The sequence below is a fragment of the Typopeltis vanoorti genome, chromosome 15 (assembly GCF_054136105.1).
Source record: "Typopeltis vanoorti isolate ZY-2024b chromosome 15, IOZ_Tvanoo_1.0, whole genome shotgun sequence".
Taxonomy (NCBI): Eukaryota; Metazoa; Arthropoda; class Arachnida; order Uropygi; family Thelyphonidae; genus Typopeltis; species Typopeltis vanoorti.
In genome coordinates this window covers 64,211,425-64,233,174 of record NC_143563.1, presented here as the reverse complement: position 1 = coordinate 64,233,174, position 21,750 = coordinate 64,211,425, and the positions used below count along the sequence as shown (strand labels likewise).

The 21,750-nt window shown below is 38.3% G+C and overlaps 1 protein-coding gene across 6 annotated transcripts in view; it reads left to right on the top strand.

The window, feature by feature from the left end:
* The window catches only part of LOC150098822 (myeloid differentiation primary response protein MyD88-like), a 118,486-nt gene that overhangs the window by 61,387 nt on the left and 35,349 nt on the right, over positions 1-21,750 (top strand). For all 6 annotated transcript variants that reach the window (XM_090405693.1, XM_090405691.1, XM_090405694.1 and 3 more), the window contains one exon: positions 16,380-16,454. In XM_090405693.1, the coding sequence (XP_090261819.1) occupies positions 16,380-16,454 (75 nt within the window). The remainder of the gene's footprint in view (positions 1-16,379; positions 16,455-21,750) is intronic.

The following is a 21,750-nucleotide window of genomic DNA, read 5'->3' as shown; positions in this document are numbered from 1 at the left end:
AGAGAGAGAAACATTAGCAGTGATTGTATATTTATTGATCCTTATTCGCAGAATAAATTGCAGAAGAGAGGGGATAAAAAGTGGCATGGGACTACAGAAATTAGTGACTTGTATATCAGTTCTAGAGCCAGTACAAGAACTAGAGAGAATCTGCAATTTTTGTATATCAATACAAGAAGCATTCGATATAAGAGAGAAGAATTTTTGGCATTAGTCAGTGCAATCTCACCAAAAGTTGTAGGCATTAGTGAAACTTGGCTGTCAGCAGAAGATGTGGTAACTGGAATTGAATGTGATGGGTACAGTATTTTCAGGGAGGATAGAGAAGATAGAATGGGGGGAGGAGTACTGTTGATGATAGCTGATGTGTTGCAGCCAACGAAAGTAGTATATCAAGATGATAGACATGTGAATGAGAGTTCATTTGAGGTGGTCTGGTGTGAAATGGTGACCAATGCAACCAAATATAGCTATATTTGGTTGCATTGGTCACTATTATACTATTGGTCACTGCTATAGGCCAGGGGGTACAGGTGGAGATATTGAATTCATGCATCAGCAAATTAGGGCAATGAGTGCAGGTTTAGTGATTATTATGGGGGATTTTAATTATGGTGATATCAATTGGAAGGAGGAAATAAGGAAACACGTCAAAAAGGAAATGGAGTTCATACATCTTCTACGAGATAATTACTTGAAACAGCACATAACTGAAGGGACACGTGGTGTGAGAGTGTTGGACCTGGTTATTGGTTCAGAGCATATATGCATAAGCAAGGTGTCCTCATTACCTCCAATTGGTGAAAGCAATCATGCAGAATTGACTTGGGGGGTTGCAAAATCTGTGGATTTCTCTCTTAAGAAGGGATATATATATATATATATATATATATATATATATATATATATATATACAGGGTGTTCGGGATAAATTTGACAGTTTCGTAAGGAAAAAGAAAATCTTCTTTGTATCTATTAAATTTAATGAATTGACAAAAAAACATTACAGGCAGAGTTAATTACAATACTATCAACAAGATTTACTCAAAATAACCACCATTAGCATCGATCACAGCTTCAATTCTGCTTCGGAACCTCAAACAAGCTGATGCTACAGTCTCCCTGGGAAGGGCCGCAAAAACTGTTTTAATTTTATCCATTAACTGGGCTTTTGTATTACTGGAAGTGCGATTGGTGTCTTTTTCAACTGCGCCCCATACAAAATAATCCATGGGGTTAAGGTCTGGGGAGTTTGGAGGCCAAACATTTGGACTGGTGAAGTCGTAGAAATTTTCAGACAACCATTTTTGACTTTTCCCAGAGGTGTGGCAAGGGGCTGAATCCTGCTGCCATACATACAGCCTACCATTGGCTACCCTTGTTATCCAGGGCTTGACTACAGTTAGCAACTCCACGAACAAAGCCCGAATTCCAATGCCAGGGTTCTTCAACACCTGTTCCTGCAGATTTGCGAGGAATTCTGCTGTACGAACGCAATCAGATCGTCTGCTAGGGATCTTTCTTCTTGCTACATCCTCGTAGTCACCATTGCAAGTCTCTAGTTCATGCCTGATTGTTTTTACTGTATTCAGGGAGCATTGGGAAGCAGTCGTAATATCCTTATTTTGATGGCGGGCACGAATCATCATGATACAAGTTATTCTCTTCCATGATTCAGGTGGGTTCCAGCTATCCATCCTTTCTGACATCTTGTATATGAATGAAGAAGGGTCCAAACTTTTAAATGAAGAGAAGTGTGTGTTAATACATGTAACTTACGGAAAAATATAATTAATTATAAATATGTCAAATTTATCCCGAACACCATGTATATATATATACGGAACTACAGGTTAGGAGATTATAACAAGCTTCAGAGTGAGCCTGCAGCAGTCCCATGGCAGAACATATTGCAGGGGAAAGATGTTAGCAGTGCATGGGATAAAATCAGCAGGTATCTGAGGAAAGCAATATCAGATCATGTCTCCACATGGTCAGGAAGACAAACAAGGTAGGCGTTAGATGGATGAGCAGTAGTATCAAGCTTGATCTGCAAAAAAAGAAAATTTATGGAGAATGTACAAGGAGAAATGCGATCACTACACCCATGAGCAGTACAAGGCTCAAGCTAGGAAGGTTACCAGCATAGTAAGAAAAGCTAAAGCAGATTATGAGAAGACCTTAGCCAATGAGATCAACGGTAATCCCAAAGAGTTCTTCCACTAAGTGGCAAGTAAAAGAAAGAATGACTTCGGAAGGATAACTTTAGTGGGTGCTGATGGTATTGAGGTGACAAAATCAGATGTAATAGTCAAGTTACTGAGTGATCACTTTTCAAAAGTCTATGTATGTTTGCTGTACATTGAGGATATCTCTGTACCTGTAGCAATAACTAATGTGAGAATTGAAATTATGAAATCAGAGGCATTTAATATATTGCAAAATTTAAATGCAAACACTGCTGTAAGTTTAGATGGAATATCAGCTCGGGTGTTGCGTGAATGTTCAAGGAATTTTTAACCCCTTGTACTTCGATATTTAACTTAAGTTTGAACTCTGGTATGATTCCTAGGGAGTGGAAGTTAGGCAAAGTGGTTCCTTTGCATAAAGGTGGCTCTAAAACTGCGGTAGTTAATTACAGACCAATCCCCATCTCAGGAGTAGTGGTAAAAGTATTGGAAAAGTTGGTTAAAGACAAAATTCAAGAATGGGTGGATCAGGATATGATACTGTATAAAAGCCAACATGGTTTTGTTAAAGGCAGCTCCTGCCTTAGCAATCTATTAACTTTTTATAATAGAATGACATCTGAGTTGGACAAAGGAACTGGCTACACAGTGGTACTTCTGGATTTTGCTAAGGCCTTTGACAGGATACCCCATGGAACACTGTTACGCAAATTGGAGCAGATGGGAATGAATACTAAATTGGTGATATGGATAGGAGAATGGCTCGGGGAGAGATACCAGAAAGTGGTGTATGGAGGAGCTAAGTCCAGGATGAGGCAGGTAACCAGTGGTGTGCCTCAGGGCTCTGTGCTTGGGCCATTGTTGTTTAATTTGTATATAAATGATATAGGAAATGGCTTAAAGGGAGATATTCAGTTGTTTGCTGATGATGCCAAGTTGGGTAGCGCAATAAAAAATCAAGCTGATGTTGAAAGTTTGCAAGATGATTTAAATAATCTGGTAGAATGGGCAAAAGGTAATGGATGTCAGTTCAATGTGGAAAAGTGTAAAGTTATGCATTTTGGGATTAAAACATTACCAGCTGTGTACTACATTGACGGAAAAGTACTCCAAGAGATTGGAGTACTTTTCCTGGGGGATGGAGTTCAGGGGACACATTGCTAAGGTGTCCAAGATTGCACATAGGATTACTTGGTTGTTGAGGAACACACTGACATCCAGAAATAAAGAGGTTATTATGATTTTATTATTTATTATTATTTTTATGGTTATATTATTATGGTTATATTATATATGGTTATATTATTATTAGATTTATTATGGTTATTATGATTGCACATAGGATTACTTGGTTGTTGAGGAACACACTGACATCCAGAGATAAAGAGGTTATATCCAGAGATGAAGAGGGTCCAGAGACGAGTGACCAAGATGATAGCTGGACTCTGGAATGAACCTTATGAGAATAGGTTGAGGATTTGTGGGTTGCAGAAATTGGACGATAGGCGAAGGAGGGGTGATATGATTGAGACATTCAAATTACTGAAGGGTTTTTATAAGATTGATCCAGAAGATATTTTTGAAAATATGACTGGTGGTGGGAGGACTAGGGGCCATGCATGGAAGCTGGGCAAGAGCGTGGTTGACAAGGGTGTTAGAGCTAGGTTTTTTACTTGGAGAGTGGTGAATGAGTGGAATAAGCTTCCAGAGTCTGTTGTGGGTGCTACGACCGTGAATGAGTTCAAGGCAAGATATGATAGATACTGTGGGAATGTTGAATAGTTGTTCCAGACATGATGTTAGGGCCTCCCTCGATGAGTCTGTCGACTCCTTGGAGTTTCCCGGAACAATAATAATAATAATAATAATTATTATTCCCCTTTATAAAGCATTGATACTTCCACATTTGGATTACTGTGCTCAGGTCTGGTCACCTGGATTCCTTGGAGATGAGGAGGCTGTGGAGGGTTCAGAGAAGAGTGACTAAGTTGGTGAGTGATGTAAAAAATGCTCCCTACATTGATAGATTGAGAGCTTGTGGATTGCAGAGGTTGGTTGATAGGCGGAGAAGAAGGGATATGATAGAAACATTTAAATTATTGAAGGGTTTTTATAGGATTGATGCAGGGGAAATATTTCAGCTGTGTGATAGTGATGGAAGAAGAAGAGGTCATCCCTGGAAATTAAAGAAGAGTGTGGTTAACAAGGGTGTGAGAACAAGGTTTTTTCCTGGAGGGTGGTGAATGAATGGAATTCATTGCCTGACTTAGTTGTGAGCTCTTTGTCTGTAAATGAATTCAAGAAGAGATATGACATTGTTTTGCTAGTTTGGGTCTCCTGCGATGAGTCTACTGACTCCATGGAGATACCTGTAATAATAATAATAATGAAAATAATAATAATAATAATGCAATTGCCTTTTATAATAAAGTAACAAAAGCAGTTAATAAGGGAAAGACATATATTGTCTTTATTTATTTATTTTTATTTAACAAAGACATTTGACAGGGTGCCACATAATATGCTGATATTTAGCTTGTAGCATATTATCACTATTCTAAGACTCCATAGAATCAATGATTCATCTAGGAGATCCCTTTTGTCAATATAGGTTTAGATATCAAGTTAGTGATATTTAAACCTATATTGGATTAAGGATTGGCTGTCCGATAGGTATCGGAGAGTAGTGTACAAGGGAGCAACATCAAGGGAACAGGTTACGAGTGGAGTTGATATCAAGTGCTCTATTATTTAACCTCTTTATATCAATGACATCGTCAATGGATTGCAAGGAGATATTTAGTTGTTTGAAGATGATGTGAAGCTGGGAAGGGTTATTAGTAATAGTGAAAATGTGGTAGCTCTTCAAGAGGATTTGAACAAGCTGTACAGTTAAGCAAATAAATGGGGATGTCAGTTTAATGCAACAAAAGGTCTTGAAGTTTGGGATTTATTGATGGGAAGAGGCAGGAGGCCTTGAGATTGATTGATCGATAGAAACTTGAAGTTTAGAGGACATATCATAAAGGTGGTTAATGTTACCCAGAGGACTGCTGCAATAATGAGAACAGTGCTGACCTGCAGAGATAGTAGAGTTGTGGTTCCATTGTATAAAACCATGATCAGACCAGATCTGGATTAGTGTTCTCATATTTAGTTTCAGGATTTGAAGCAGATAAGTTAACCTTGGAGAGGATGCAAAAGTGGATATTAAAAATGATATCAGAACTGTACAATGAAAATATGAAGTTAGCTATGAAGATAGCTTAAGGACATGTGGACTGCAACGTTTGGTTGATGGAAGTGAGGTCATATTATTATTATTATTATCTAGGCCTCCATGGAGTCAAAAGACTCATCGTGGGAGGTCGTTTTTAGGAAACACAAAGTTTATCATACCACTCCTTGAACCCATTGACTTCCTTCTCTAACCACTCTCTCAGGCAATGCATTCCATGGTTCAACCACCCTCCATGCAAAGAAACCACTCCTCACCATCTTGCTCACAGCCTCCTTTCGTAACTTCCAGGGATGGCCCCTTGTCATCACCTTCCCGCCATTCCACTAAGTGAAAGAACTCTCCAATATCTACCCTGTAACTGCCTCTCAACAGTATAAAAGTCTCGATCACATCACCTCTCCTTCTTCTATCCACCAAACTCTGCAGTCCACATTCCCTCGGTCAATCCTTGTAACTGACACTGTGCAGTCCTGAAACCATCTTTGTTATCCACCTCTGTACACTTTCCACAGTTAATTTATCCCCTTCAAATTCTGGGTGTGGTCTGATCAGGGTCTTATACAATGGAATGATAACTCTTTTATCTCTGGAGGTCAGCGTCCTTCTCAGTATTGCAGCAATCCTCTGGGTTACCTTCACCACCTTTGCAACATGCTACTTGAATTTCAGTTTTCTATCAATCATCACCCCCAGATCTCTTGTCTCCCCTACTTCCTCCAGTATAGCCTCTTCCAATCGAGTATGCATCCTCCCATCGATGGTTCCCAAACTTCAAGACTTTACATTTTGCTGCATTAAACCGACATCCCCATTCATTTATCCACCTGTCTAGTTTATTCAAATCCTCTTGCAGGACTGCCACATCTGCACTATTACTGATAACCCTTCCGAGCATCACATCATCCGCAAACAACTGAATATCCCCCTTGCAATCCATTGACAATATCATTGATATAAAGATTGAACAATACAGGTCCCAGTACTGAGCCCTGTGGAACACCACTTGTAACCTTCTTGATATTGCTCCACCATACACACCTCTGTGATACCTATCAGACAGCCAATCCTGAATCCAGTTGACTAACCTGACACCTAAACCCATGTGCTGCAACTTAAATATCAGCTTATCATGTGATACCCTGTCATACGCCTTTGCAAAATCTAAAAAAATGAGAGTATATGCCTTTCCCTCATCAACTGCTCTTGTCACTTTATTATACAAAGCAATCATATTACTAAAGCAAGAGAGCCCCTTAACAAATCCATGTTGATTCTCACAAATAGCATTATCCTCATCTGCCCAATGCTGTATATAGAAATTCTCCATCACGAAATTCTCCAAGACCTTAACATCTACTGATGACACACAAACTGGCCTATAATTAGACACTTCAGTCTGCGACCACCCTTGTGCAGCAACACTACCTTCCTTCCATTACTTGGGTACCTTTCCTACAACCAGACTTTTATTGAAGAGCTAGGTCAACGGAGCTGTCAGTTCTTTAGCACATTCTCTCAAAACCCATGGTGAAATACCATCTAGTCCCACAGCTTTACTGGTATCCAGAGTACTCAGTATTTGGAACACACTCTCCTCTTGCACCTCTAAACCCTGAACCTGCCCTATTCCTCTAATATTAAAACCTTCTCCAGGATGAAATACTCCGATAAAATGCTCATTGAACAATTCCACTATGTTCTTTGCATTAGTCACTCTATTCCCATTTTTATCCCGCAATATCATTCTTCCACAATCATTTCTTCTCCTACTGGCTACATAGCTAAAAATTCCCTAGGATTTTCTTTGGATCTTAGTGCCAATCTCTTCTCATATTCCAGTTTTGCCTTCCTCACCATACTGGTCACTCTCTCCTGGCCTGCATTTTATATTCTTCGTGTATCTGTCCTCCACCTCTCTCCTTATATCTCTTCCATAATCTCTTTTTCAACTGCAGTTCCTGTTTGCTATTGTTTGTCATCCACTTTACACCAAATTGTGTCTGCTTCTTCACTCATGGAATACAGCTTATGATTTCTGCTAACAAATATCCTTTCACAATTTCCCAAGCACTAATGATATCCTGGCCTTCCAATTCTGCCCCTAGTTGATACCTAAGACTATTATAATCACCTGCCTTATAATTCCACATGCGTTCCCTTTTCTTTGATACACCTGTATGTCTATTCATCTTCCAAGTCAAACCACATGGTCACTCTTATCTCACTTATTATCAGCTCTTCTGATGCTATGACCAAATCCAAAACTCTTGAAGCTATTGTTCCCTCTTTTACATGTTGCCTAAGACATTTGTCCCTCAAGAATTCTAGAAAATCCATCCCCTTATTACAACATGCATTTTCCTCTTCCTAGCTTATACTGCTTTAGTTAAAATCTTCCATAACAATCATTCTTCTTGCACTTGCCAAGCTCAACTGCCTAAACATCTCCTGCTCCCCACCCTCTGTGCTCCCAGGTTTATAGCAACACCCCACTAAATATCCTGTCTTGGCCACTTCTACCTCACACCATATGCTTTCAAAACCATTAGTGTCACTGCCTTCCAAACCCTCCACTCCTAGAGGACATAAGTCATCACTTATCATAAGCAGTATTCCACCACCACATTTTCCTTTCCTATCCTGCCGAAAAATGCTGTACCCTGCCACTTCAATTCCTGTTATTATATCATCCTCCATCAACCACGTCTCAGAGATCCCAATAATCTTCGGCCAGGCTGACACTATCAGCGCCACCAATTCATCTCCTTTATTTCAGATACTCCTGGCATTAGTATAGAGCATAAAAATGTCACCGCTTCTATACCTATCATTGTACCCCTCTTGACTCCACTGGACTCAGTGTTACCTGATGTCTTCCCCATTCCCACAAGAGGCCACCCCTGCTACCATCCACCCTGGGAATTCTAGTTTCCCTGCATTGACACACTGACTTGATCAGAAAACAGCAATCTCTCCAGATGCCTTCATCCTTCCTCATTCAGATGGAAGCAGTCTCTCGCATACAGTTCCCCTCTGTCCTCAAACACCCTCCAAGTATCCACATATTCCAATTCTAGCTATTATGCTATTCAGTATTACTGCTCTTCTGCTCAACTCATCACTATCATACCTGGGCTACACACACACACACACACACACACACACACACACACACACACACACACACACACGCACACACACACACACACACACACACACACAATCTTTCCTCTCTGTTTTCTTTTGCACAATTTCAAGTAAGAATCTCAGATCTCTCGCCACCCCATTTACATTGCCTCTCAAGTCATTCGTGCCCACCATCACAATCAGTTCATCCATCCTTTCACCCCTCTTAATTGCCATAGCCACATTTTCTATCATCCCTCAGGCAAACACACCTCTAGCATCCTATCTTGCACACCTGAGATCATTGAGTCTCCATACATCACACCTCTAACCCTTTCTTTCTGTGCTCCCCTACTTACCTGCTGTTCTGGCATCACTATATCCCTGGTTCCAGCACTCCTTTGCATTTCCTCTCTCTGACTCTTTCCATTCTCCCCTCCTCTATCATTCCCATAACTCTTTTTCACTCCCTCTCTTCTACTTTTTTATTCTCTCCTCTTTGTGTGTATACGCACCCCCCCCCTTCTCTCACCCGCCACATATCCAACTCCTAAGCATGCATGCCGCAAACACTGCACATGCCACAAAGTCTTTTATTATGTTACTTATAATAAAGTTCTTAAATGGCGGAGGACTCGGTGACATGGCATTTGTGATTGCAGCTGTGTCCGTCATATTTTTTATTGCCAAGTAACTAATAAACTAATCACTAAAAAAAAATATATATACATATGTATAAATGCTAAATATATATATATATATATATATATAAATATAAATGCTATATTCAACTATACTAGATAGCGAAAACTTATCTTCTCTTCCACCGCAAATGCTGCCAACTGTGACCTCGCCTTCTTGGTAACCCAAAAATAACACACTATATAACAACGAAACTCCAAAAGCAGAACGACTAAAGAACACATGTGTTACTGAGAAAAAAATGTAGCACAATTCACAAAAGAATTCACACTATACACCGTCTAAAAAACACTTTTTTTTACCACAGCTCAAATCACCTGCCATGTGCTTCAGCAACCCTAGCGCCACTATTATTATTATTATTATTATTACCCAAGACCTCATAGAGTCAAAGACTCATCTGGCAGGTCCTTTTTATCACACTCAAATTCTCTGCCGACACCACACTCTCAGGCAAGGCATTCCAATCATTCACAACTCTGCACGGAAAAAACTTGCTTCTCACTCTCCTACTTACACTCTCTTTATAAAGTTTCCAGGGATGATCTCTGGTTCTCCCCTGATCTCCCACTATTTTTTGTAGAACCTCTCCAGCATTCATCCTATAACAACCCCTTACTAACTTGTAGGTATCTATCATATCTCCCCTCTTCCTCCTGTCCACCAGACTCTGCAAATTGCATCTTCTCAATCTTTCCTCATATTAGACATTCCAGCGTTAGAAACTACCTTAGTCAGTTGCCTCTAGACCCTTTCCAACATCTCTTCATCCTACTGAAAACCAGGTGACCAAATCTGGGCACAATAGTCCATGTATGGCCTAATCAAAGCCTTATACAATACTTCTACAAGTCAGTGTCCTCCGCATCATTCCCAGAAGACTTTGTGTTGTCGTCAAAATTTTGGCTATGTGTCCCCTAAATTTCAGATCCTTATCCACTATCACACCCCAGATCTCTTATTTCCTCCACCTCCAACAATATATCCTCACCACGCATAAATTCTGCATCCCATCTTTGTTTCCCAAATTTTAAAACCTTACATTTTGCAACATTGACCTCGCATCCCCATTCCCGTGCTCAATCACTCAATTTATTCAAGTCTTCTTGTAAGGCCACAACATCTTCTCTACTCTTCATGGTTCGTCCCAACTTTGCATCATCTGCAAACAACTGAATATCTCCATCCAAATTTTCACCAAATCATTAATATACAAGTTAAACAGTAATGGCCCTAAAACTGACCCTTGAGGCACACCACTAGTGACTTTCCTTTTCCTGGATATTGCTCCCCCATACACAACTTGTTGATACCAATCAGATAGCCAGTCTCCGATCCAATGCACTAATCTAATATCCAACCCCATCCGCTTTAGTTTGACTATCAACTTATCATGCGGTAATCTATCAAAAGCCTTTGCAAAATCCAAGTATATTACTGTGTATCCTTCTCCTCTGTCCAAGAAAGCAGTCACTTTATTGTAATAAGTAAGTAGATTACTAAAACATGACCTCCCTTTAGCAAATCCATGCTGTCCATCAAAGATAATACCATTGTTGTCAACCCAATTCTGGATCCTAGTTCTCACAAGATTCTCCAACAACTTAACCACAACACCTGACACTCAGATAGGCTTATAGTTTGATGCTTGAGTTCTCTCACCTCCTTTATGAAGTGGCACAATTTTTCCCTTCTTCCACTCCTTAGGAACTTGATCCAGTGTAAGACTCATATTAAAAAATTATGTCAAGGCCAGCGTCAACTCCCTGGCACATTCTTCCCGAATACGTTGTGATATATTATCAAGTCCCACAGCCTTATTAACATCTAGTTTGCTCAACTCCCCATACACCTCTTGCTCACCTACAGTCAGTCTCTCCTCCCCATCATCAACTGCTCTCAGTCTCTCTCCATGAAGTCATATTCACAAGATTGAAAGATCTTTATGAACTGCTCATTAAGTATCTCCACCACCCATTCTGCATCAGCTGTCTTTATATCATTTTCTCCAATCAGTGTCATCCTTCTATAATCATTCTTTCTTTTGCTGGCTACATATCAAAAGAACTCCTTAGGATTCTTTTTGGCTTCATTAGCTAACTGCTGTTCATACCTCCCTTTTGCTGCCCTCACCAACCAAGTCACGTGCCTTGCCTAGTCTTTGTAATCCTCGTGTAATTAGTTATTTCCACTTCTCTTATGCTGCCTCCATAATGCCCTTTTTCTCTGTATCACATGCTTAATCTCTTTATTCATCCATTTCACACCTACCTTATTTAACCTTTTCATCCCTTCTCTGATATGATTGAGACATTTAAACTGTTGAAAGTTAGTTTCAGAATTGATGCGCAGGAGTTCTTCATATGGTAGATCAAGAGAAAAGAGCAAGGACAAGGGGCTATTCATGGAAGTGGTGATTAAGAGGGTGAGGAGTGCTTTTTTTGCATGGAAGGTGGTTGGACTATGGAATGCATTGCCTGATGGGGTAATGAGAGCACAAACAGTGAATGAGTTTAAGGAATGGTATGATAGAGTTTGTGTTTTTTAGGATGGGTCTCTCATGATGAGTCTTGCGACTCCCTGGAGGTCTTGAATAACATTAATAATAATAAATACTGAGTGTCTTCCTGAAGGCATACAACATCAATTTCATAGGAGTAGATCTATGGATCAACAAAAAGACTGAAGAAAGAAACTTGCATAACTTGCTACATATTATTCAGCCTGATATCATTGCAGAATTCTGGAATGTTACAATATATACATCTTTATTCAGAACGTTTGGCAGATTTATTACAAAATGTGAGGGGACAACTTTTACAAAAGATTTCAACAATCTTACTGGCCATAACATGTTTACATGTCAATCCAATCACGAATGCAAAGTATTCATCGAGGGAGGCCCTAAACATCATGTCCACACAACTATACGACATTCTCACAGTATCTATCATACCTTGCCTTGAACTCATTCACTGTCATAGCACCCACAACAGATTCTGGCAGCTTATTCCACTCATTTACCACTCTAAAAGTAAAGAACCCAGCTCTAACACCCTTGCTAACCACACTCTTGCCCAGCTTCCCTAGGTGTCCCCTAGTTCTCCCACCACCAATCCTGATCTCAAAAATATCATATGAATTAATCCTATAGAAACCCTTTAGCAATTTGAATGTCTTAATCATATCTCCCCTTTTCCACCTATCAAATGATTTCTGCAACTCCACAAATCTTCATCCTGTTCTCATAAGGTTCATTCCATAACCCTGCTATCATCTTGGTCACTCGCCTCTGGATCCTCTCTACCTCCTCCCCATCAAGAAGAAACCTAGGTGACCAAATCTGGGCACAGTAGTCGAGATGAGGTCTTATCAAGGCTCGGTACAGAGGTACAATAACTTGATTGTCTATGGATCAGCATGGATCAAGAAGAAACGTAGGTGACCAAATCTGGGCACAGTAGTCGAGATGAGGTCTTATCAAGGCTCGGTACAGAGGTACAATAACTTGCTTGTCTCTGCTCTTCAAAGTATTTTTCAAAGTGAGTAGATGAGCTGATTTAGCCACTTTTGCAATGTGCCACCCCCCCTAAACTTCATCTCCCTATCCACCAACACTCCCAAGTCCCTGGCCTCATCAATCTCCTGGAGTACAGTTCCACCAATGTGGTATACTGCTGCTAATCTTTTCACCCCAAAATGCATAACCTTACATTTTGTCACATTAAATTGACATCCGTTCTCCTTAACCCAGAACTCCAATCTATCCAAGTCGTCCTGCAAGATTTTGACATCTTCTGCATTCACTATTGCCCTACCCTTTGCATTATCAGTGAACAAATGAACTGTTCCTCTTAGATCCTTCCCTATATCGTTAATGAACAAATTAAACAGCAGTGGTCCAAGAACAGAACCCTGCGGCACACCACTAGTCAGTATCCATTGAAACTGAAATAAGATTTGGATACAAAACATAAAATGTATAATACATATCATCCTGTGCCTCTATAACTCAGTTAGTATAGACAAACCCTTTGATTGGAAACACCTAAGTTCAAATCACATCTAGGATGTGAAGAACCTATCCAGGCTTTTCAGCATTAAGTGAGTTAGCTTGTCATACAGAGGTGGCAGGGTTTTTCCCTCTTGGAAACTTGAGTTTTTCGTTACCTGTTTGGCAAACCCATCAGAATAATACACAATAGGCAGAACTATAACAGATAATATAGAGGATTAACCACTTTATCATAAGAAGTACCTAAGTTTATAACGAAGACAAGTTACTTGGCTGTGATAGCCATTGAGTTTAACATGAAAAGAAAAATGGGATGGAGATGGAATATTTCATCCATCCAGCTGGTTGGGCAGTTAATCACCACTTTATGGAGTGATAATGATAATAATAATAATGCTTACAATATAATAGTAATAGTTTTAATTTTAAATATTTCTTATTAACTCTGAATAGCTAGCAGTAACACTCTTGTCACTGCTAGCCATGGAGTGCCTGGTCTCATAGCCTAAGTTGCATTGGCTGTAAATCCAAATCAACCAGTCAACTAACCATAGAACTCCTAGATAAAACAGGATGTGGAAGGCTGTTCCACAGAACAGGAACAGATGGTGTGAAAGAGAATAAGAAATTGGTTCAGTAAGTTAGAATCTAAACTGAGTATGGAATCTGAATCTGTTCACGATCTGATTTGAATTTGTTAATCATTTTTTACATGCTGAAATATCACTTAGCCCACACTACTGCTGCAGTGTGGGCTAAGTGATATGTGAAATATTTTTATATGTGACTGCTTTGGCTAAATTTTTATTTTTGATACATTTTGGAGAACCAAAGCTTGGGTAGTACTCAGGGGTTTTGGATTGAGGTTAGAGATGAAATCCTTCATTATAGCAAGGATTATTTTAATTAATTTTTTCAGAATAGGTAGATGTTCAGATTGGGAGAGTGGTGGTTAATATTATTATTATTATTACGTGATACCTCCAAGGATTCATTGTGGGAGGGTGCTTCACACAACACAGCGTGTTGTGTGAAGCACCCTACCAAGAGAAACCAAGGTTTACCTACCAAGAGAAAAACCCTGTTATTGCTATATGAGATCAGCTTCACTTGAAGAAGTGAATATAAAGATTGCTCTTGTGGCAATGAGAATCAAACTCAGGTCTTTTCAAATTTAAGAGCATAATGTCCCCTTGTTTTTCCAATTGCACTATAGAGCCATTTCATGTATTGGAAAAGTTGGCACATGGCAGAATTCAGGAATGGATGGACAGGAATATGATATTTTCTATGGATGAGGAAGCTTGGGTTGAAGGATAGGCCATGCCCAAGTAATTTACTCACACACAGAATTTGGCCACATGGATACTGCTGGACTTTTCAAACACATTCAACAGAATTCTACATCAAATTGGACCAATTTGATGGAGAATCGCAAATTGAATTTGCAATTCTCCATCACCAACTTCATGTATATGAAGTTGGTGATGGAGAAACATTAAAAGTTGTACGAGGGTGGTCTGAAAAGTTCTTGGCCTAAGAATGAAAAAACTAATTTATAATTTCAAAATTATTTTTATTTTTCAACATAATCTCCCTTAAGACTAATACATTTATTCCAGTGATGCTCCAGTGCCATTATCCCATCCCTGTACTGGTTCTCAGTAAGATCTGCAAAATACCCCTCTACAGCTACAATCACCTCTTGATTTGAAGAAAAACGCTGACCAGTGAGGAAGAGTTTTAGTTTTGGGAAGAGATATAAATCAGAGGGAGCTAAATCTGGGGAATAGGATGGATGTTCCAGCAATTCATAGCACAGATCCCTTAATTTTCCCATTGCCAAAACATCTTTGTAGGCAGGTGCGTTGATTGTACACAGGGAATTAAAGTTTTGAGAGAAATTGCAAATGTAGCAAAAATAATTCATTGGATTACCTGGATGTTTAAGAACACACTGATAAGCAGATATGGAAATTATTATTCCTTTAAATTTATAAACTTAAACAAGGCCACATCTGGACTATGCAGTATGTATGTGATCTGAATCTGAGACTGTGAATGTTGAAGTAGCCATGGAAATGTTTCCTTTTTTTTTTTTTTTTTAATTTCTTTTTAAAATGATTTTTGGTGTTTATATGATTTTTCCTATTCTTTTTTGTGAGCCACAGTGCTACTCTTTATTTTTATAGGCACCTTTCATGGTTAGTGATCTTAGAAAGAGGTGTGGGGGGGTGCATTGTAGGCAAGATGTAGGTGCATGAACATGGCTCCCACTACGAGTAATCAGTTTCTTGTCCATGCATGCCTCAACAGTGCTTCCTGCATATATTCTCAAATGGCTCTCTAGTTAATTACAGTATCTGAATCTGAGACTGTGAATGTTGAAGTAGCCATGGAAATGTTTCCTTTTTTTTTTGTATCTTTTTTTTAAAATGATTTTTGGTGTTTATATATATGATTTTTCCTATTCTTTTTTGTGAGGTGGGGGGGGGTGCATTGTAGGCAAGATGTAGGTGCATGAACATGGCTCCCACTACAAGTAATCTGTTTCTTGTCCATGCATGCCTCAACAGTGCTTCCTGCATATACTCTCAAATGGCTCTCTAGTTAATTACAGTATGTTAGGCATGATAGATGCTCTCCACTTTACTGAATGTAAGAAGAGTGAGTTGTAAGGGAAACAGAAACCCAAGATGGCACGGGCCTCAGTAAGCAAAGTGGTATTTTACAAGGCAGTGAAGGTCATCTACCACCTTGAGATCTAATTGGCATTTCCACCAACACTCTGGGAAGGTATACTTTTTAGGTAGCAGTACTTGTCTGGTTTGGAGACATTTTGTGGAAATAGACTACATCACAAGTGTGTGTGTGTGTGTGTGTGTGTGTGTGTGTGTGTGTGTGTGTGTGTGTGTGTGTGTGTGTGTGTGTGTGTGTGTGTGTGTATTGGGGGGGGGGGTTCATTTAGTTGTTAGAAGCTATATATTTAAGATCATTGTCCATTAGTGGCCTAAAGTGCAATAATTTACAATTTATTTACTATTATAGTATTATTAAAGCTAAATGCTATAGGAAATTTAATCTTTTTTCTTTTTTTTTCTTTCAGTTACTTCATGTCAAGTAGTAGATTTTATCCCAGATAATCCGAATTTGCTCACTATACATGACCACTTAGAAGGACGTAAGTATCTAAAAAAAAAACTTTTTTTTTTTTTTTAATATCAAAATAATCACAAAAGTAGAATATTAATTTACTCTACTAATGTACTGTTATTATAATTTTTGATGTATTATTAATAAGAAAAACAATTTCCACTTTATTGATTAACTTTGATACATATATTTTGTTCTTAGCTTGTAGGAACTGCAAAGACCCTTTTTTCCCCCTTCCTGTAAGAAATAAGGATCCTGAAACCCGATAATTTTTTAACTGATTTTGTTTTCATTTCTTTGCATTTAACAAAAATCAAAATTTTACCTTTGCTGAGTAAGCAGAAAACAGCATAGGAAATTTTTCATGTTTGCTTTGAAGTGATATAGACAAAGTACAAAAACAAACTCTTAAAAAGATATTTACTGTACTATATCATATTGTTTTAAAGACAGATACCATAATTTACATGACATCCTTAAGCCATGACTCAAGGATGTCATGTAAATTATGGTATTTGCAATTAAAAAAAGAATTAACATCCAAGCTGTTTAATCTAATCTCAACTCTAGAAGGTTCTGAGGGAGTGGAAAGAGAGTAAGATAGTTCCATTACATAAAGGAGGCTAAAACACAGAAGTAGTAAATTGCAGATCAATTAGTAAGTCAGGAGTGGTGGTTAAGGTATTGGAAAAAGTTCAATGTACAATTCAGCAGGAATTGGTAAATAGGAATATGAGTGGGGTCTGAAAAGTTCTCGGCCTAACAATGAAAAAGCGAATTTATAATTTCAAAATTATTTTCATTTTTCAACATAATCTCCCTTAAGACTAATACATTTATTCCAGAGATGCCCCATCCCCATTATCCCGTCCCTGTAGTGGTTCTCAGTAAGATCTGCAAAATACCCCTCTACAGCTGCAATCACCTCTTGATTCGAAGAAAAATGCTGACCAGCAAAGAAGAGTTTTAGTTTTGGGAAGAGACAGAAGTCAGAGGGAGCCAAATCTGGGGAATAGGGTGGATGTTCCAACAATTCATAGTGCAGATCCCTTAATTTTCCTATTGCCAAAACACCTTTGTGGGCAGGTTCATTGTCCTGATGAAAGATGATTCTTTTCTTCTGCAAACTGGGTCTTTTCTCATGAATTTTTTCATTCTAGTCTGGTTAAAAGATCATAACAATATTCTCCAGTTATTGTTTTATCCTTTTCAAGATAATTAATAAACAAAATGTCTTTAGCATTCCAAAACACCGATGCGATGACCTTTCCTGCTGATGAAACAGACTTTGTCGCTGAACAACTGGCTTCTGTCCACTGTTTTCACTGCTGTTTGGATTCTGGTGTGTAATGGTGAATCCAAGTCTCATCCATAATAATAAATCAACGCACAAAATCAGTTTTATTCTTGTTAAAAAAGCTCCAAGCACTGTTCAGAGATTTTCATGTGAGTGTGTTTTTGATTTGCTGTGAGCAATCGTGGCACCCATCTTGCGCAAAGCTTTTTCATTTGCAATTCTTCATGCAAATATATCCTACTTTTGAAATGCCTACAGTCTCAGCAATTTCACGTACTTTGACTCGCTGGTCATCCAATACCATATTGGTCACTCGATCAATGATTTTTGGTGTTGTTACACTTTTTGGATGTCCTTCATGTGGATCATCTTCAAGGCTGGTACAGCCACGTTTAAACTCGGCAACCCATTTCTTAATTGTCGAAATCGAAGGAGAAGAGTGCCCATAAACTTTTATGAACTTCAAATGATTTTCTTTAGGCATTAAATCTTCTTTTACAAAGAATTTTATAACTACTTGATACTCACTTTTATTCATTTCAAGGGATACAGACAACACTTTTGCTTCAGACAGCTGTATAAAATAAATTACTTGATAGAATTTCACATGGATGCTTATGACAGATGTACCAACTTAGTAAAAAAAAAATCTTGCCGATAGTGTTGCCATCTATGGTCAAGGCCGAGAACTTTTCAGACCATCTTCGTATGCCCCGTAGTTGACAGCATGGCTCTGCCTTGTTAATTTACTCACATTTTATAATAGTGAGAGCTGAGTTGGATAAGAGAAATGGTTACACCATGATACTTCTCGACTTTGCAAAGACATTTGACAATACACACAGAAAATTATTGCATAGTTTGGAACAAATGGGAATGGATATGAGATTGGTAGCATAGATAGCTATGACTGACCAACAGATACCAGAAAGTAGTATGTGGTGGAGTAGAATCCAGAAGAATGAGGGTGACTAGTGGAATGCCTCATTGGCTTTGTATTAGGGCTACCACTGTTTATTTTGTATATTAATGATATAAGAAATGATTTGAATGGGGATTAGTATTCAGTTGTTTGGTGATGATGTAAAACTGGGGTGGGCAATAGTTAATAATGGTGATGTAGAGTTGAAATTCATGAAACATATTGCAAAAGTTCTCAAAATAACTCAAGATTACTCAGATGACGAAGAACACATAATCACAAGTTGAAGTCAGAACAAAGAATGTTAGTCCATTTTACAGAGCTGATCTACGTGCCAGAGTGCCACCATATAGGTCATTACAAAATAAAATGAAAGTGCAATCAAAGCTAAAACTAAAAATAATTAAATTTGAAATACAATAAATTAACAAAAATTAAATAAATAAAATTATTGAATGACATGGCTACTTGGAAAGAAGTCAATACTCTCCCCATGGACAAGGTGCATCATGCCATTTAACAAGTTATGTATTTATAGCCTGTATAAATTGGAGGAATACTATGCTCCCAAGTCAGTGAAACTATGTCCAGGTGAAATGGAGTTTGAAAGAAGCATTGTAATAGGATGCTACCTGTTTGGCAAATTGTTGACAAATTGGGCTACTATCTCAGGTCAACAGTCAACGGTCAGCAATACCATACCAAGATGGAAGAGCAGGAAGTGAACTGCAAGTGCTAATTTAGGGCATTGACTGGAATCTAAATCTGCACAAAAACATTCAGAAATCAGACTCACAATGTGGGTCTCCATGGTAGGACCACAATAATGCAAGCCCCATATCTGGACCAACATGCAGTGTTAGTCCGGATAATGGCCAACAAAGATGGTTGTTATCTAGATGTACAGTAGATGGTGTACCAACTTTGTTGGTATGCCATCTACTGCCCGTCTAATATATCTACTGCCCACACTAGTATTTTTTGCCTGTAAATCCTCAAGGCTGATTAGTCTGTATGCAAGATGAAAAACCCGAGTTTCCTGGAGAGACACACCCTGCTACCTCTGTATGAGATCACCTTCTCACCTTCAATTGAAAAAAGCCATATAAAGATTCTTCTCATCACAACAAGTATCAAACTTAAGACTTTTCCAAAGGGCACAACATACCATCATTCTTCCAATTGTGCTATGGAGGTAGTTAATATACAACTGTTTGGAGATGATGCAAAATAGGGACGAATGATGAGGAATTAAGCAGATGCTGTGGCCTTACAGGAGGACTTGAATAGATTATATAAGTGGTCAACAGTATGGAACTGTCAGTTCAATGTTGTACAGTGTATGGTTCTGAAATTTGGTAAGCAACCATCACATGCAAAGTATACACTTGATGGGGAAATTTTGGAGGAAGTTGAGGAGATAGAGATCTTGGTGTCATGGTGGACAAAGATGTAAAAGACATATTGTGCAAGTTGAAGGCATCACATCAGATTATGGCAAAGATGCAGAGGATCTTAACTTGCAGAAATAAAGAGGTTTGGTTCCATTGTATAAGGCCTTGATCAGGCCTTGTATAGATTATTGTGCACAGATTAAGCTGACTAAGGTTGTAACTGGTCTTTGGGATGTGGGATATGAGGACAGATTGAGGGTATGTAGTTTGCAAAGCTGTGTGAATAGGAGGAAGAGATAGGATATGACTGAGACATTTAAGTTGATAAAGGGTTGTTGTTGGATTAATGTAGAAGAAAATTTTTAAGAGAATGGGAGAAGGGAGTAGAACAATGGACATAATTGGAAGCTGTATAAGGAGGGTGTGAGCAGGGGCATAAGGAGCAGGTTCTTTTCAGGAAGAATGGTTGGTGAGTGGAATGCGTTGCTTGACATTGAGATGAATGCAGATGCATTGAATAAGTTTAAATCACAGTTTGATGGGGTTTGTGTGTAACAGTATTTGCCTCCTGCAACGAGTTTTTTTACTCCATGTGTTAATAATAATATATATATATAATATAATATCTGGTGTTAATAATAATAATAACAACTAAGGTAATTTCAGGATAATGGCAAGTAAGTTGTATAGATAGATTGAGGGAGTGTAAATTGCAGAACTTGGGAAATAAAAACTGGACTGATGAAATCAAGACATGACTTATTTTTTAACAGTATTAACAACACCAAACAATTTTATCAAAAGGTGTTTTATTAACTGCTTACATTTTGCAGAATTTCAAATCATCATCATCAGAGCACAACACACTTGTACACACGACAGTAAGTGAAGCAATGCAATTGTAATGGACAAAAGATCTAAGGTAATATTTTGGCACCCTCTAATGTTGTAAGATTATTTTTTGAGTCAGCAATGGCTTTGAAGAATTCTCCTAACCTGAACAAATATGGTTGCATTATTTGCCAAAAATTTGGGAGACTGTTACCTTAAGAGCAACTCTCACATAGCAGTAATGTTTTTTTGTTTGTTTGTTTGTTTTACAACAAAATAAGTTATGAATAAGTTTATCTGTAGATTCTTATCTGTAGATTAAAATTGTTTGTAGAGTAGCTTACTGTATAGATATTAGAAGAATTTTCTAAAGAAAAATGAGAAGCCATTTTTGCATAATGATATGGTGAATTGAATCTGTTACCAGAATGTCATGAGTGCAAGAATACGAATGAATTTTGGATGTGAAATTGTAGATACTGTAGCATTTAGGATTTCCTTGCACACATTCATGAAGTGTTATAATAATAATATACAGGTCCACAGAAAATGAGTCAAGCAAAAAATACAGGTATTACTGATTTATTATTGATTATTATTATTGTTATTGACTATTATGATTATAATCATATTGACTAATATGATTATTATTGACAGGTATTATTGATTTATTAATTGTATGAGGAAAGATTGAAAAGATGTAATTTGCAGAGTCTATTGGAGAGAAGGAAGAGGGGAGATATGATAGAGACCTACAAGTTGGTAAGAGGTTGTTATAGGATTGATGGTGGAGAAGTTCTACAGAGAATAGTGGGAGATCAGGGGAGAACCAGAGGTCATCCCTGGAAACTGTATAAAGAGGGTGTGAGTAGGGGAGTGA